This window comes from Indicator indicator, chromosome 30 (assembly GCF_027791375.1).
Source record: "Indicator indicator isolate 239-I01 chromosome 30, UM_Iind_1.1, whole genome shotgun sequence".
NCBI classification, from domain to species: Eukaryota; Metazoa; Chordata; class Aves; order Piciformes; family Indicatoridae; genus Indicator; species Indicator indicator.
Window position 1 is genome coordinate 9284883 of NC_072039.1, and position 17898 is coordinate 9302780.

The 17898-nt window shown below is 46.1% G+C and overlaps 1 protein-coding gene across 1 annotated transcript in view; it reads left to right on the plus strand.

Annotated features, from left to right (window-relative positions):
• The window catches only part of GALNT17 (polypeptide N-acetylgalactosaminyltransferase 17), a 267793-nt gene that overhangs the window by 72809 nt on the left and 177086 nt on the right, over positions 1-17898 (plus strand). Inside the window, exon 3 of the mRNA XM_054394274.1 lies at positions 16999-17165. Coding sequence (XP_054250249.1) covers positions 16999-17165 — 167 coding nt within the window. The remainder of the gene's footprint in view (positions 1-16998; positions 17166-17898) is intronic.

The window sequence follows — 17898 nt, forward strand, 5'->3', positions numbered from 1 at the left end:
TTGTAGTAAGAAGTTCTTCAGTATGAGGATGGTGAGACTCTGGAATAGGTTGCCCAGGGAAGTTGTGGATGTCCTCTCCCTGGAGGTGTTCAAGTTCAAGATGTAAGATGAGGTCTTGAGCACCCAAGTCTAGTTGAGAGGCATCTCTGCCCATGGCAGGGAGGTTGGAGTAGATGATCTTAAAGGTCCATTGCAACCTAAGCCATTCTATGATCCCCAGCAGTCTGGTGTGTTGGCTGCCTTGGCCAGGGGTTATTGCCTTCAGCTGCTGGCCTGAACACATGCAGCTCACTGAGAAGGGTGACCTGGGCAGGGGTGAGCTTGTCCTGCAGCTGGGTGGCTTGTTCAAATGACAGTCAACTATAGAGCATGAATCCTTTGAAGTAATCTTAGAACTGATTACTGAATTTTTCTCCTTCTCCATACTGTGCTCACATTGTGGCCACTCAATAAATCCTAGGGTGAGGAGTGAAATAGCTCTTGTGCATGGGGAGAAATGGGTAAGTGGCTGTGACACTCAGAATTGCTCTGGCTTTTATGTCCCTTAGATCTGTCTCAACCTAATAAATTTATTGCAATAAGCTCTCAGATAGATAAATCCCATTCTGCACATCCTGTTTTTACAACTTGGTAGGTAATTTCGTAGAGCTTGCTGAGTAAGCCCTTGCTGAGTGCATGATAAATGCCTGTATCTCCCTAAATAATTCTAATGCATATTTTCATATCTTAATTGTAAAATATAAAGCATCATGCTTCTGAAAAGTTGTTGCTGGAAATAAGGAAGGTGCTTTAAAGTCAAGTTTCTTGGGGAATTGTGGGGAGTTTTAATCATCAGAAACAGCTGATGAGGATCTAGTCCTGAATCTATAAAGACTGAGCTGTAGCAGACAGCATTAAGTCTCTTCCAGGGCTTGGGTAATAGAAAATGGTTTTCTTTTCCATGTGCTTGGTAGGGTAGACACAATTGATTTAACATTGATAATCCCATTTGCAAGAAGACATGTGCAACTGAATCAGCAAAATACAAACTAAAATAAGCAATCAATGAATGGAGCATGATGAGGAAGTGGCAATATGACCAGCAGTCTGAACACTTGCTTTCTCCTAAGCTTGTTCATAATCTTTACAAAAGCCAAATGAAGATCAATTCATATTCTGGCAAAGAGAACATGAATGGAGCTTGTTTGGAATCAATAGCTTTGTTTTGTGGAATTGCTTCTCACCAGCTCAGAAGGATGTACAAGGTTTTTTCCTTGCCTGCTGAGATTTAAAGACAAAAAAAATAAAAAAAGCAGTCTGGATGTGTGTAAGCAAGGGTTGAGAAGCAGTATATATGAGAGGATTAAGGAAACCTGAGCAAGCTTGAACCTGCCTGTGTGTGCTCAGACACTACCTGTGTGCAGACAGCAGAAGATTGTAAGATGATATATAACAGACTGTATTTCAGGCATGGTGCTTTGCAGCCCACTTGGGAGTAAATCACTCAATCCAATCAGTGCATCATTGATAGGTAAGATTTTTACCTCCCAGGTTTTCAGCTGCATTAATACAAAGTATAAATTGGTTTTTCTGTGGCAAAGCAAGGCTGGGCCAGGAGGGGATCACAGTCTCACAGTATATCAGAGGCTGAAAGGGACCTCAAGAGATCATCAGGTCTAACCCCCCTGCCAAAGCAGGATCACTGGGGGTAGTCTGCACAGGAATGCATCCAGGTGGGTTTGGAAAGGCTCCAGAGCAGGAGACTCCAGAACCCCCCTGGGCAGCCTGCTCCAGGGCTCTGTCACCCTCACTGTAAACAAGTTTCTCCTCATGTTGAGGTGAAGTCTTCTATGTTCAAGTTGGAACCCATTGTTCCTTGTCTTATCACTGGGAAGCACTGAAAAGAGCCTGGCCCCCTCCACTTGACACCCACCCCTCAGCTATTGATAGACATTGATCAGATCCCCTCTCAGCCTTCTCTCCTCCAGACTAAACAGCCCCAGGGCTCTCAGTCTCTCTTCACAGGGGAGATGCTCAAGTCCCCTAAGCATCCTCCTGGCTCTCCCTTGGACTCTCTCCAGCAGGTCTCTGTCTCCCTTGATCTGGGGAGCCCAAAACTGGACACAGTATTCCAGTTATGGTCTTATCAGGGCAGAGTAGAGAGGGAGAAGAACCTTTCTAGACCTGCTGGACTCATCTTTCTTGCTGCACCCCAGGATCCCATTGTCTCTCTTGGCCACAAGGGCACCATTGTTGTTCCATGCAGAACTTGCTGTCCACCAGCACTCCAAGGTCTTTCTCTGTGGAGCTGCTTTCCAGCAGGGCAGCCTCTAACCTGTCCTGGTGCCTCTTGTATTTCCTCCCCAGATGCAGGGGATGTGTGTGTAGCTACAGACTGTGGACAGAAAAGAAAAGCCAAATTTAATTTTGGCTGTGCAGGTGAGAAAGGGTTTTCTTTTAGGTCTTGTGAGAAGCAGGTAAAAGTTCAATGGAATTCATGAGGGGAGAAGGAGAAGAAAGACAACTCCTGACTTTTCCTACTGTGTGCTTTTCAGGTGTACAAGCAAACCTCTGGTTGTGTGTAGGATAAAAATAGCTTTTGGGAAGGTGTAGATTATGTAGTTCTGGTTTTAAACTAGAGAGGGTAGATTTAGATTGGCCATCAGGAGGATGTTCTTTGCAATGAGGATGGTAAAATTCTGGAAAAGCTTGCCCAGAGATGTGGTTGAGGCCCTGTCCCTGGAAACATTGAAGGTCAGACTGGATGTGTGCCTGGGCAGCCTGATCTAGGTGGAGCTGTCCCTGCTGGCTGCAAGGGGATTGGACAAGATGACATTTGAGGCTCCCTTCCAACTTGGTGCAATCTGTGAAGCTGAGAATGTGTCCGTGCATGTATTTCCATACAATTTTGTGTTCAGTTTGTACATCAGAGCCAGTGCTGTCTACAAATACATCTAAACAGGCAGTCTGTACTTAGAACCTGAGGTTGCAGTATACATCTGTCACCTTGGGGGCTGGCAGAGGTGGCAGGGTGAGAAAGGAGCTACCATCAAGTGTGCCAGGCTTCTGATACTCCTGTTAGTCCTGTTAGTCTCTCTTGCAGCAGCAAACAAATCTCTAGCCTTAAATCACATTCTCTGGGTTTAAGTAATAGTAAAAGACTTTCTGAAGTGTCTGTGCTTGCACAGCAGCTCTGTATCTGCTGTCTTTGGATCTCTGCAGATAAAGGCAGGCATGGAATAGGCATAACACAAAGGATCTGATACACAGCTGCTGGGGCATCTCTGGATTATCACCAAAAATTATAGAAGGGTAGGTTTGTTTTCATGTAGGATGCTGCTGTATGGTTTTGTCTGGTTGTTTTTTTTTTTTTTTTGTTTTTTGTTTGCTGGGTTGTTTTTTGTTTGGGTTTTTTCTTCTTTTGTGTTTTTTTTTCTTAACCTCTAGCAATTCAGCTCTTGTCTGACTGGCTGAGTCAGGTTGCATCCCTCCTTAACCTGCTTGGTAGATATTTAAATGATGCCACTGTTTTGCACTAAGCTAAACTGGATGATCTTCTTCCTTGTGTCCTTGGGGCTCTCAGTTGGTTGTCCTTGTCTCCCAATTTTGTCTGTCTGATGCTTTGTTTTGGGAGAGGTTGAGAATGCAACCTGTAACAATAGAAGAGCCATAAAGGGGCAAATGTAACCACAGAACAGCAGTGATGCTGTGGAGCTTGGTCTGTGGAACAGAGGGAAGCTGTTAGGATACTGCAGGGAATGCTTGGCCTTCTGCATTTATTGCACCAGAGGAAAAAGTGTTGCATGAAAAAACAGAGCACAGACACTGTGGCCAGGCATTGTCTTCCAACTCTGTCACTGCTTACCTACATGGTCTTCAAGTTTGTTAATCTCTTGATGCTTAATCATAGAATTGTTAAGGTTGGAAGGGACCTCAAGGCTCAGCCAGTTCCAACCCCTCTGCCATTGGCAGGGACACCTCACACTAGAGCAGGTTGCTCAGAGCCACATCCAGCCTGGCTGCAAAAACCTCCAGGAGTGAGGCTTCTACAACCTCCCTGGGCAACCTGTGCCAGAGTCTCACCACCCTCATGGTGTAAACTTTCTTCCTAACATCCAACCTGAATCTACCCATTTCTACTTTTCTTCCATTCCCCCTAGTCTTATCACTACCTGACACCCTAAAAAGTCCCTCCCCAGCTTTCTTGTAGGCCCCCTTAAGATACTGGAAGGCCAATGTCTCCAACCATAAAGGTGGCACCAGTATTTACAGCCAGTTCATTGCATTCAGTTCACCAGTACCTGAAACTGGAACATGAGTACAAATGCAAACCCAAATCCTCTTGTTACTTGACCCTTTTGATACTGCTTGTGACTTGTTGGTTGGTTTGTTTGTTTGTTTGTTTGTTTTCACCAAGGAAGCAGAACATATCTGTTGCCAAAGGATGTGTTGTCATGACTTTGGGGAGCAGCCTTCTCTGGGTGGGTGGGTGGCAGTGGAGGTGCCAGCTCTGTGATGGTGAGGTTGTAGAGCTCTGCTTGTGTGACTTCCACCAGGCAGCAATTTGCCAGACAGAGCTGAGCAGCACCCCTCTGCTGAGGCTGATCTAATTCTGACAAGAGGTTAAGTAAACTTACCCAGTTGATTTCTGTACATAACAGAAAAGGTTTAAAAACCTTTTCATCTTCCCAGCTCATAAAGCCGTCAGCAGAGCGGATCTGTTATTACAGAAAAGAAGAGCTGTCTCTAAAAGTCCATTGTGCCTTTGAAGTTCATCATTTTTATACTGGCTGCTCCAGCAATGGCAGTGCTTCCACCCTCTGTCCCAGGCAGCACAAGTGTTGCCCACTTTTCTTATTCATTGCCCTGAGTATCTACTGGGAATGTCAAAATCTTGAGTTCCCAGGAGATCTATGCTACTAGGACACTCCAGTGGGAAGGCTGCATGCCAAGGATTTCATCTGAAATTTGGCATGTGAGGCTTAGAGCCCTGACAGTTTTATACCAACCCACCCGAGCAGAGCTGTGAACTTGTTGGTAAAGCTTGCTGGTGTGATTGCCACCCTGAAGTCACTGGCCTGGGAGGCTCTGGTGGGAAGGTGAAGGCTCACTTGAGTGGGTTTCCCATCACAATGGTCAGTGTAGGTCTGCCTGTGGTTAAAAGAGAAAAAAAAAAAAGCATTTCCACCTACCCCCAAAATAGCTGCATCAGTTCCTTGTACCAGAGAGCACAGAATCATGGGATGGAAGGGGATGGAAGGGAGGTGATTGAGTCCAACCCTCCTGCTAAACCAGGATCACCCTGGAAGGCTCCTCTAGAGGTGATTGAGTCCAACCCTCCTGCTAAACCAGGATCACCCTGGAAGGCTCCTCTAGAGGTGATTGAGTCCAACCCTCCTGCTAAACCAGGATCACCCTGGAAGGCTCCTCTAGAGGTGATTTAGTCCAACCCTCCTGCTAAACCAGGATCACCCTGGAAGGCTCCTCTAGAGGTGATTGAGTCCAACCCCTCTGCCAAACCAGGATCACCTTGGAAGGCTCCTCTAGAGGTGATTGAGTCCAACCCCCTGCCAAACCAGCATCACCCTGGAAGGCTCCTCTAGAGGTGATTGAGTCCACCCCCCTTGCCAAACTAGGACTCCACAACCTCTCTGGGCAGCCTGCCCCAGGACTCTGTCACCCTCACAGTACAGAAGTTTCTCCTAATGCTGAGGAGAAGCTAATCCAAAAATAGCTGCATCAGTCTCTTATTCCAGACAGCAGTATGCTTATACCTCGGATAGATGGGTGGAATAAATTGTCCTTTGGCAGTGTCAGTGTCTCTTCATTGACCTCAGAGGGAGCTTTGACTCCTACCTTAGACTTGATGTCTCTTAATTAGCCACATCCAGTCTTGTCTACGTGGTCAGCCACATGTGTAGTAGACACCTCCACTAGAGGATGTCCAAACACACCCTGTTAATTTACAATTTCACATTACTGCCTTTCATCCCATGGTCTCTGAGCACTCACAAGCTCGTAATTGTTGAGGATTTGGTTGCACCCCATGCAGCAGAGTCAGCAGCTTGATGGTGTCAGTTGGCATGGTGCCAGTCCTTCCTTGGTGGAAACAGGGAGTCTGCTCAGCAGTTGAGAGAGGGATGAAGTTGAAAGCAGCCCTGGCATCACAGCCTGACAGCAGAGGATCAGGAGCTCAGGCTGCTCCTCACTTTGATGCAGCAGTGCTGTGGACACCCATTTTCAGAGCCTGCCCTTTCAGTCCATGCCTGGTTTGATATTACTCAGTGTTCAGTTCTGTTTGAAAGGGACTGTTTTAAAACCAACAGACAAAGAAATGCTCCCAGTTTTCCTCCCTGTCAGCTGCTCTTTGCCTGGGATGATAGATAGGCAAACAGACTGGATCTGGGGACTTTGTTCCTGTGCCCTGCTGACCTCCTGTCACCTTGGGGTTGACCACCTGATTTCTGCATTCCTTCATTTGGGGCAGTGTTAATGTGAACTTTCAACAAAATCATGTGGTGCTCAAGTCATTGATGCCTTAGTTAAGGGGAGAGCAGCCTCCTTCTCCTGCAGGCTTGGCAATCTGAGAGTTCCCTGCTATGAGGGGATTCCCATGGTGTCCAGGTGTGGCCCCTAGGGAGGCATGTTCACCAACTTGCAATGCAAAGGCACTGGTTGTTTTTGGGGAGTGCTCTGGAAGTGCAAGTGTGAAAAAAAACAAAGGTTCAGAGCTTCCTAGGCACCAAGTGATGTACTGATAATTCTAGTTGCAAGATAATGTTTGCCTCAGCTTCCCTTTGCAAGAGCTTAGTGAAACAGTAATCTATATGATAGTAATGTGGGGGAGAATTCCACTTCATGTGCAGAAATTCTGAGCAAAATGTCTCTTCTGCACCTTTCAATTCAGTCTAACATTGTAGGAAAGGCATTTAAAAATGCATGAGCTTATTAAGTTGAACTCTCTCTGCTGCTGAGCCACATTTTTTAGGCAAATCTACCAAATCCTGTAAAAGCTGTGCCCACATACTGGAGCACTTTCATGCCACTAAGAGTGTTTTTAAGGACAGTAAGCAACAAGAATCATTTATTCTACTAATCAAAAAGGATATTTGCCTATTTAAATATTCAAACCCTCAAGCCTTAGAGAAGAGTGAAATGTAAGGAAAGGATAAGCTGATAAGCACGTTAGCTGGATTTATTTTGTGTGATGGCCAGCAAAGAAATGATTAATAACTGCACATTGGGAGCCAGATTGGGGAACCATAGGGTGCTCTGAATCAAAAATAAAAACTCTATGTGTGTGTGTGTGTTTAAGATCTTGCCACTCTAATATGTAGGAGAGGAAGTCTTTGAAAACCAGCCATCAAGATCTTTTGTGATTAACGGTGGGCTCCATAGTTGGAGCACCAAATTCTTTGTCTGCCTTTCACAGGCTCATAGGATCAGTGGGACCCTGATCAATAGCTATAGGGGTAAGCTTCATAGGATGTGGGAGCACTAGAGAGCCCTAAAGACTTGAGGCATTCTGCAGACCATGGGTGTTCAAGCCTTCTCCATGGTGGTTCCTGCTGCTGGCGTTTCAAAAGGACCCAGGGAAGGGATGTCAGCTTCCTGCAGCATGGGAGGGCTGTCTTGAGCAGCCCTAACAGGGCATCTCTGCAAAGATGAGTAATGGTTTAGTGTCACAGCTAATGATGATGTAGCTATTAAATAGATAGATTGATGACCAGTGTACCTGAGCACCAATCAAGGCTAGCACAGAGGTCTTCTACTCTTGTGACCCTCTGCCACGTGGCAGCAGAGGCAGTGGGTCCAGAACTCACATGTGGCCATCACTGTGTTCCTTAATTTAAGAGCATAACACAGTGCTGTGTGCTTCCAAAGATTATCTCATATGATGCTGCCCAGTCTTTACCTGTGCCAGGCATTAGTCAGACTCATTAAATTGTTCCAAAGGCTGCAAGAGCAGCCTGCTGTTATTTTGGTGACCTTTTCTCCTGTCTGTGTTTTTTCATGCTTAGCTCCATCCAAAGCAGTGCAGAGCTGGGCCATCCTGCTTGTGACATGGACACTGTACACAACATCCTTCATCCTCTGGGTTAGAGGGAAGCTTGGGGTGCTGGAGGAAGCCTATCCTTCCCCTTACACCATGGCAAGACCCCACACAGATGTAGCTGTGCTGCCTTTGGCTTTCCCTTGATCTTTGTTGATCTTCAGTTACTGGTTGGATGTGTATTTATTAATAAAAATGGAGCTTGGAGGAGGGTGGTTGTCCTCTCCTCAGGCTCTGGTGTAGCTTCTGCTCTCTCTCTGGCTTAGGCACTGTGGTCTTGCCCCCTGTGTGTTGCTTTTTCCCATGTGCCACAGGGCATGTTTGAGCACTTATTTTCATGAGGTGGTTTTGTTTTTCGTGGCATTTCTTGACTTTCTGTTTGGTTTCTCTTGTCATTATGTTGGAATCTCAGACAGTCAGGAACTGAGTTGAATGTGGAGTTGGAAAGTGACCTTTGCAGGAGGGTTGGTGCTGGTGGAGATGAGCTATGGGGCATTCATTTGCAGACCAAAGGATGAGTGTGCAAACCTGCAGGCAGAACCTCTGAGTATGCTGCAAACAGTGCCTGGGGTAGTATTGAGGTGGGCACCAGCCTGCAGGAAAACAGCTTGTGGCAAAACGTTGTGTCTGGGGTTCCATACAATGCAAAAATATGTCTCAAAACAGATGGTGAGATTGTTTTACCCAAGTGTGTTAAGACACAGTGGGTGTGAGGTTAGATTTTTCTCTACCTTGCTTAAAGTAGTGATTCAAAACACCATCAGTGTTCTCAGTCTGCAGCAGCAGATATTTTTCCTTTGGCAGTGTTTTCCCAATACCTCTTTACCACCTGATACTCCTCCCAGTTCATCTTTCTCTGGATCTGGACAGACAACCAGGGCTCTAGGCTGGCTAATAGGCATTAGGGAAAAAATTATTAGAAATATATAATTAAAAAAATCAGGTTATTATAGAATCATAGATTCATAGAACTATCAGGGTTGGAAGGGACCTCAAGGCTCAGCCAGTTCCAACCCCCTTGCCATGGGCAGGGACACCTCACACTACAGCAGGTTGCTCACAGCCACATCCAGCCTGGCCTTCAAAACCTCCAGGGATGAGGCTTCCACCACCTCCCTGGGCAACCTCTGCCAGTGTCTCACCACCCTCATGGTGAAAAATTTCTATTGATGGATCATTTTCAGCCAGCCTGTTGAAGCCTGGTTTTTATCTGGATCCAAGTATCCCCTCTAAAAGACTGGCCGTATTTGAAGGGACCTTTAAAACTCATCTAGTTCAACCTCCTCTGCAGTCACCAGGGACATCTCCAACTAGATCAGGTTTCTCAGAGCCCCATCAAACTTAACCTTGAACATCTCTATGGTTAGGGTCTCCACCACCTCCTTGGGCAACCTGTTGCAGTGTTCCATCACCCTCAGAGCAAAGAACTTGTTCCTAATATCACATGCTGTTGCTTATTTTTTCCAGAGTGTGAGATCATGATCCTGTTGTCCATGGTTATGGGCTTTGAAAGAATGTGCTGCATTGTTTTCTCTTCCACTGAAGTGTTTCTTTCCATGAAAGGTGGTACCTGACAGATCCTGTTATCTGTAGGAGGAGATGCACCATACACACAGTCTGTCAAGGCACACCATCAGTGTTCAAGTCCACTGTCAGCTCTGTGCAAGCATGGTTTGATCTGGGGCTGAAGGATCAGACAAGTGGAACGTTCCATGTTGCAGGTTGTTCATAAGCTGCACTGCTTAGTGGCTTGTATTGGGGTAGTGAAGGTGTAGAAACCATCTAAAACATTTAATCACAGGATCACAGGATGTCAAGGCTTGGAAGGGACCCAAAGAGATCATCGGGTCCAACCCCCTTGCCAGAGCAGGACCTAGCTCAGGTCACAGAGGAACACACCCAGATGCACCTTGAAAGTCTCCAGAGAAGGAGACTCCACAACCTGAGGGCTGGGGGTCAAGAGGGAGGGGACAGACTCTGCTCAGTTGCTTCCTGTGATAGAACAAGGGACCATGGATATAAACTCCAGCACAGGAGGTTCCACCTCCACATGAGGAGGAACTTCTTCACTGTGAGGCTCACAGAGCACTGGAACAGGCTGCCCAGAGAGGTTGTGGAGTCTTCTTCTCTGGAGGCTTTCAAGCCCTGTCTGGATGCATTCCTGTGCAACCTGCACTGGATTTTATGGTCCTGCTCTGGCAGGGGGGTTGGACTCAGAGATCTCTGGAGGTCCCTTCCAACCCCTAACATCCTGTGAGCCTGTGATCTGACTTGGGCTCTCACTTGCCTGATAGTGGTTGATGGGCAAAGCTTCAGTTCCCAGAAGGCAGTTGATATGTATTAATGGAGTCACAGAGGGGATGGTGTTAAATCACTGAGCAGGAAGAAGTGGTTTTTAAATGCTACTTGCCATTTTGTGGCCTCTCTGTGCTCCAGGAGTGCTTGCTGTGATTCTGGGTTATTTTTCTGCTGTGGGATCCACGAAGCAGTGAGTGATATGATATGATGTGATATCCCTTTTCTGTTACTGAGACAGCCAATAAACATCCTAATCTCACTTGCTGCACCAAAGAGCAGATTTACAGCTGGGTGGTGAGCATAAAACAAATGGTCTGAGGGTTCAAAGGCAGATTCCTGCAGCAGACAAGTAGATGTCGTAGCAAAACTTGAGTTATTTATTTAATTTTGGGTGTGTTTTGAAATTGGCTGCCTTGATTAATGCAGCCTGATGTATGCCAAGCTGTTCAGCAGGAACTCAGCCACATTTCCCCTTTCCCCGTTTCCCCTTCTCAATCCTTCATTTGTTTCTGAAGGGCTCCTTGCATAAAGCAATAACTGCAAAAAAATCACAGTAAAAAAAAAAAAAAAAGTCCCCTGTAAATATATTTTACTTCCTACATTTCCTGGCATGTCCTTTTGATCACAGACTTGAGCTTCATTGTAGACTGCAGATCTTGCAGCCAAGATCTGCTTTGCCTTCAGCAAAAGAAAGCCAGACCTGCAGACCACAGTCCAGTAGTGGTCCCTACACCAGTCTGCCTCCCTGGTACTCCTGTGGGATGGCTGAGGAGGACATTGGGAGTTGGTCCATGGACGTACTGGGCTGAGGTTTAAGGTCATAGAATCAGAGAATCATGGTGGGTCTGGTGTTTGTGATCTCTCTGTCAGTTTGAAGTGAAAAAAGATGTGTCATGAGGTGAGGCTGAGAGACATGGGCCCTTTAGCCTGGAGAAGAACAGTCTGAGAGGGGATCTTAGCAATGCTAATCAATATCTAAAGGGTGGATGGAGGTCATGAGGGTGAGGCTGGGCTCTTTTCAGTGATGCTCAGTGATAGGACAAGGGACAGTTGGTACAAACTAGAACACAGGAGGTTTCACTTGAACTAAAGGATAAACTTAGTTGGAGGTGACAGCCTAGACTGCCCAGAGAGGTTGTGGAGTGTCCTTTTCTGGAGAGATTCCAAACCCACCTGTACATTGTGATCCTGGGCAACCTGCTGTGGATGACCCTGCTTTAGCAGAGGGTTGGACTAGATGATCTCCAGAGGTCCCTTCCAACCCCCACCATGCTGGGATTCTGTGAGCCTTTGACCAAGGATGGAGTAAACCTCCTTTGTCCCCTGTTTAGGTACCAGTTACACTTCTCAATGAGAGCTCAGCAAGGTCATTAAACTAAAGCCAGTGCTGTATGTTAGGAACTATCCCAAGCCTGTGAAAACTTAGGGTTTTGTGAGCATGATTTAATGGCATGTAGTCAAGCATGATTTAATGGGAGATAAAATGCCTCTTGCTCTGATATCCCATTGATCTAAACGAGAGACAAAACTATAAAGGGTCTGTTTCTTTTTTGCTATTGATTCATGATATTTGGATGTAAATCCTGCAAGCTGGTGCCAGCCTACATTTAACTGAAGAGAGCAGGATGTGTCACTGTGTAACCTGCACTAATGAGTTTACAGGTGTTGGCAGGCAAGTGGCATTCTCTGCTGTACCAGTTGAGTGTTTCTCATCTAGCAAAGTGGGGATTGTGAGGGATCAACTGCATTCTGCTTCAGTTTGCTCCAGTCAGAAGTATTTTCAGATGCAGAAGGCCAGATATTGCCCTTTTGTAGACTGGCACAGCGCCTGTGTTGTGCAGCTCTGCCCTGGGGCCATGTGCAGATGGGCTCTTGGCTGCTGAGCACCTGATACATGGCAGGAATAGTTTCTAAAAGGACTTTTTGGTAATAATGGAAAGCTGAAAGTGGACAAATTTCCATCTAAAAGGAGGTGCTGGTCTTTAACCCTGTGGGTGATTAATCACTGACACCAACAGGGATCTATTGTGATGTTCTTTCCATTCTATGTCCTTGAAAGGTTTTCAGATGTATGGAGTATTCCCTTGGAAATCCAGCTTACCTGGCCCAAGACTTGTGGGCAGCCCAGATACACTGTGAGCTGAGCATTAGAAATGGAACAAGAGCTTCTTCTAGAAGATCTGAGAAGTTGTGAATCCATTAAGTGGATTTCCTTTGGTGTCAATTCAGGTTCTAGAAAAGCTTGGCAAAAATCTCAGGTTTATTCTTAGGGTCTTTTGCCTCTTGTGTGCTGCTTTGCCTTCATCAAAGCCTCCCCTGAGAACCTTCTCAACTATTACATTTGTCTCATTAATTGCTAATCCCCAAGGAGACCAGCCCACAATCTGGTTTAGAACTACAGCTCTGCTAGAATCCAGTGCTGGCCCAGTGCATCCCCTTTTGGATAATTGCTGAGTTGTGAATCCTAAAGAAGTATTTTGGCCTGGGATCTGAATTTTTAAGGTACTGGGGTCTGAATTTTTAAAGTACTGTCTGATAAGTTGCTAAAGCTTTCTCCTCTGAGGATGATAGCTGTGGACAGAGAGGGAAGATGTGTCTTAAGAGTGGTTTAATAGCCCATACAGTGTGTGGTGCTTTAAAGGCTATGCCTTTAATTTCTAGTGAGCTAGTCTGGTATTGTTAATGTGGGAGGGGCATTTCATCCCACCACACTAAAACACAGTGCTTGGAACTCCTTCCCAAGCTCCTTGTCATCGCTCCTGCTGTGCTCTGGCTTGGTGCTGGCTTTTCTGTGCTCTGGGTTGTGTAGGAAGATAGCAAACCTTTGAGCAAATTTTGAGAAAGCTATGTTTTGTCTTTGAGTTGGAAAGAGTGTAAACACCTTGTAACAGAAGAGAAAGACTAGGCAGAACTTGACTGGGTATGTTGAGAAGCTTGTTTGTCAGTATTAACCTATTGAATGCTTTGCTTGGACCCATGTCAGTGAAAGGATAGCCAAGTGGGATGTGGCTGCTCTGTATTAGAGAAGTATATAAGTTGACTATGTAACAGAGTAGTAGGCTTAGGCTTAACCTTTTGACTTTGCTTATGCTTTTGCTTGTGCTTAGTGCTTTGCTTAGTTGCTTAGGCAATAAATGCTTTTGCCTTTCACAATAAGAGTCTTCTCGTCTTGTCTTCACCTGGAAACACCATAACATGCAGCCTATGAGAAGAACACTACTGCTACAATTATAGGGTTGTGCTTGAAGGCAGCAGAAATTTCACATCAGGTGTCTTCCTACCCTGCACAGAAAATGCAGCCTCTTAGGGGGTTGGAAAGATGGTGTGCTTCGAGGTGTGGGAGGGTGGAGGTGAAGGATGGGGCTCTGCAAGGGAGTGATGGGCAGCCTTGCCTGCCTGCTGCAAGGTCCTTGCCCCACTGACCCACTGCCAGACAGTAAACCCTCCCCAAAGTGCTGTCTGAAATGTTTCCAGGAGTAAACCAGTCAAACCCCCTGTTCCTCTGCACGTAAGTGTCTGAAGGATAAGGCTGAACCACAGAATCCAGATCAGTCCCTTTTCTATTTAAAATGCTTAGAAGAAAAAAAACAAAACCAAACCACCAGGCAACCAACACCTCACCACTTTTCATCTCACATACTCATTCTTCCTGTTGTTTCTAACTAGTTCTTCACTGGACCTTCTAATTGGGTTTGAACTTGAGCAATTTTTTCTCATTTTCCCCTCCTTAGCCCCAGGAGGGCCCTGAAGCCCCAGGTGGCTTCCTGCACACATGCACAAACATTTGTTGACGTGTCATCTTGTCAATAGTAAACCACTGTGGTGGAGCCTGGAGGGCTGAAGTCTGATAGCACGTGGCTGTGGGCAGAGAACATCACTCAACCCAGCTGCTTTTTGCACCAGCAACTTGAAGAGAGCCCATGTGAGGAAGACTGATGAGCTTGATGTTAATTTGGTTTTAACTTGCTGTCCTCCCTTCCTGTGGTTGAAGGCAAAGCCACTGGAGAGCACGGGGTTTACGCAAAGCCTTTGCTTCCCCCCACCTGCCTTTGGAGAATTGCAGCTTTGTGCATATGAACAATGTGGGTATTTGACATGCTCCCTCCTTCCCTGGACTTATCTCTTCTCCCTGTATCTTTGTTTGCCTGTCCTCAGCAATCGGGGAAGGAGAACCATGATAAGAGCGGTGCAGGGCGAATGCGAATGAGCAGGAGCTGAACCTCGGAGGGCTCGGTTTGGATTTGCCTCCGAACCTCTTTGATCACAAACTGAGCTCTGAGCTCTTTATCCCCTTGAAGCGTGCCCCTGGGGAAAAGCTGCCCAGAGGTGTGCAATGATTAAAAGGAAATAGTCTTGCTCCTGTGACCACCTTCTCCTCAGCCTAACAGGTATTGACACATATCAAAACCAGGTTTTTAATCTTGGAGTCAGTCTAGTTTGACTTTCCTGGCAGGATTTCAGGGTGAGTTGTCACTTTGCCCCATCACGACTGCTCATTCATTCTAAAGAGACATCTTTCCTTGGGGTGAGTTTTATTTTTTTCAGCAATTGGTATGTTCCCTTTTGTAGAGAGCTTGGCTTGTTTCAGGATAAGCAATAGTTAACTGGCGAAGTAGAAGCTTGTTTTTATCCAGCATGCTAAAGAAGATTCATAAAGAACTGTATTTCTGTGAAAACCTTTGTCTCCCAAGTCTCATTTTGGAGTCAGAAGAATGCCTGCTGTTGCCTAAGAAACACCCAGTACAATTAAATACCGAGTCATTGTTGGGCAGTCAATGAGCTTGAAGGGACTGGGATGTTGTTTGGTCTTTCTTTGCTTATCTGGGAAGGATTTCCTTGGTAATGGCTGATTGTGTTCTGTGAACACTGCTAATGTTGCATGTCTAATCTGTCATGAATGCAGAGAGGAGTGGGGGAGCCTCGTTTTCTTATTCCTCCCTCACATGTTTGTTGTAGGGAAGGCTGGAGGGTTTGCTTAAATTGTTTGAAGCAGTTAAAAATTGTCTATTTGGTTCTGCACAGACAGTCCTTCTCTTGGAGAAAAGGAAGCTGAGGGGAGACCTTTTTGCTCTCTACAAACTCCCTGAGAGGAGGTTGTGATGAGGTGAGGGTCAGTCTCTTTTCCTTAGTATCAAGTGGCCTCGAGTTGCACCAGGAGAGGTTTAGGTTGGACCTAAACTTAAACTTTCCTGAAGGAGTGGTCAGGCATTGGAACAGGCTGCCCAGGGAGGTGGTGGAGTCACCATCCATGGAGGTGTTCAAGAAATATGGGGACCTGGCACTATGGTGCCATGGTGGTCTTAGGTTGATGGTTGGACTTGACGATCTTGGAAGTCTTTTCTAACTGAAGTAACTCCATGATTGTAAGATTAGGCTTCTAAGTCTTGAGAGGAGTGCCTGAGGGAACTGGAGTTGTTTAGTCTGGAGAAAAGGAGGCTGAGGGGAGATCTTCTGGCACTCTTCAATTACCTGAAAAGAGGTTGTAGAGAGGTGGGTGTTGGTCTCTTCTCCCCTGTAACAAGTGATGGGACATGAGGAACTGATGCATCAGGGGAGGTTTAGGTTGGACATCAGGAAAAAATTCTGTACTGCAAGGGTTCTTAAAGACTGGACCAGGCTGCCCAGGCATGTGGTTGAATCCCTATCCCTGGATGTATTTAAAAGCCTTCTAGATATGGTGCTCACAATATGGTGTAGTAGTTGCCTTGGTAGACTTAGATAATTGTTTTAGAGATCTTTTCCAACCATAGTGATTCTGTGATTAAAACACCATCTGTATCTCACTGGGAGTGAGGTGTGCTCCTTGGAGAGCTGTGTGTTACCTGGAAGATCTCTTCCACATAGAGCTCGCATAGTTCTGCTCCATGGGTGCCCTTGGTCTGGAGGTCTGTTGTGTCAATGTAAGGTGAACTTATTGCTTGTTAGGGGTGGAGCTGGATGGTAGGTGACCTGAGGACTCCTTCCACTTCCACTCCGATGCACAGAAATGTGTCTAAGCAGATACCCAGCCACAAAACCAGCCTGAAATAAGCAATTACCTCTGAAGCCCATAGAGATAGTCACAACTTTTTGTTTTTAATGTGTCCTGGATGTGAAGTACAGACACCAGTTCATGACTGTGCTTCTGGCTACTTCAGAGACAGGAATGTGCTCAGCAGTATATGCAAAGAGTGCTTAAACCTTTATCAAGACTATTTAACCAAGGGTTGTTTCACCTCCCTTTGGTTCCAAAGCAAACAGGAAGAAAATTCACAAGAGCCATTTCAGAGCAAGGCTCGTTTCTGAGCACCTGTTGATCTTAAGCCACAACAGGAATGAGGAGTTTCACTTCCAGTGGCAAAGCCATTTTCTCTTCTGGAAGCCACTTTTCATGTCATACCCACAGACGTAGGGACACAGACACACAACCCACCCCACCACAACCTCAGTTCAGTGAACTGTGTGCTTGCAGCTTGTCCTCAGTGGTCTCTGAGCTCAGAGGACACTCTATCAGTATCTCTTCTAGACAGCACCGTGGGCACCAGGTGCAGGCAGCTGTAACACACGGACCTGTGAAGCTGTGAGGTGTCAGCCCTGGGCTCGCACTGTGTATTCCTTCTGTGCCTGACTCCAGCTCTGCAGTGTGCTCTGCTAACCCCATCTCTCTCTCTCTGCCTTTTGTGCTGCAGATGCAAAGAGTTGAAATACAGCAAGGACCTACCCCAGATCTCCATCATCTTCATCTTTGTGAACGAAGCGCTTTCCGTTATCCTGCGGTCGGTGCACAGCGCTGTTAATCACACCCCAGCTCACCTCCTGAAGGAGATTATCCTTGTGGATGACAACAGTGATGAAGGTTAGTAAGGCTGGGATCTCAGATCTCCAAAGCACCAGGAGGGTGTTTAATTTCACAGGATCACAGGATGTTGGGGGTTGGAAGGGACCTCCAAAGGTCATCGAGTCCAACACCCCTCCCAGAGCAGGACCATAGAATCTAGCACAGGTTGCACAGGGATGCATCCAGATGGGGCTTGAAAGTCTCCAGAGAAGGAGATTTCTTTGAGTCTCCTGGAGGAGTTGTGCTACTTTGGGAGCAGTGATGCTGCTGGGAGGACCATAGTGTGAGGTAGCACACACCAGCTTTCTCCTGCTTCTGTAGCAAAAAAAAAAAAAAAAAAAAAAAAAAAAGGATCAAACCCAAGTTAAAATCTGAGATAATCATTGATTGAAAGTGTAGCTGAAAGCTAAAGGCAACCAGAAGGGCATCTTACCTTTCTCTTCATGGTAGCATTCAGAAGGTCTGCTTTCAGGTGCATCCTTGTTTCTAACAACACTTTGGTTAATGCAGAGATGCAGCTTTAAATATTTACCATGGAGATGAGAGACAAAAGCCTGCAGCCTACTGAGCTGAGTCTACTTTGGCCTTATGCAGTGGTGTCAGGTGAGAGGCGTTCTCTCTGTGTGCCTCAGTTTCCCCATCTGTAAAATAATGTCTCAGGCTTTATAAATGGCTGGGACCCTGCAGAGGCCCTCCTTCCTCTAATATTATATTTTTGATATGAGAAAGATAAGTAAAGAGGGAAGAAGAG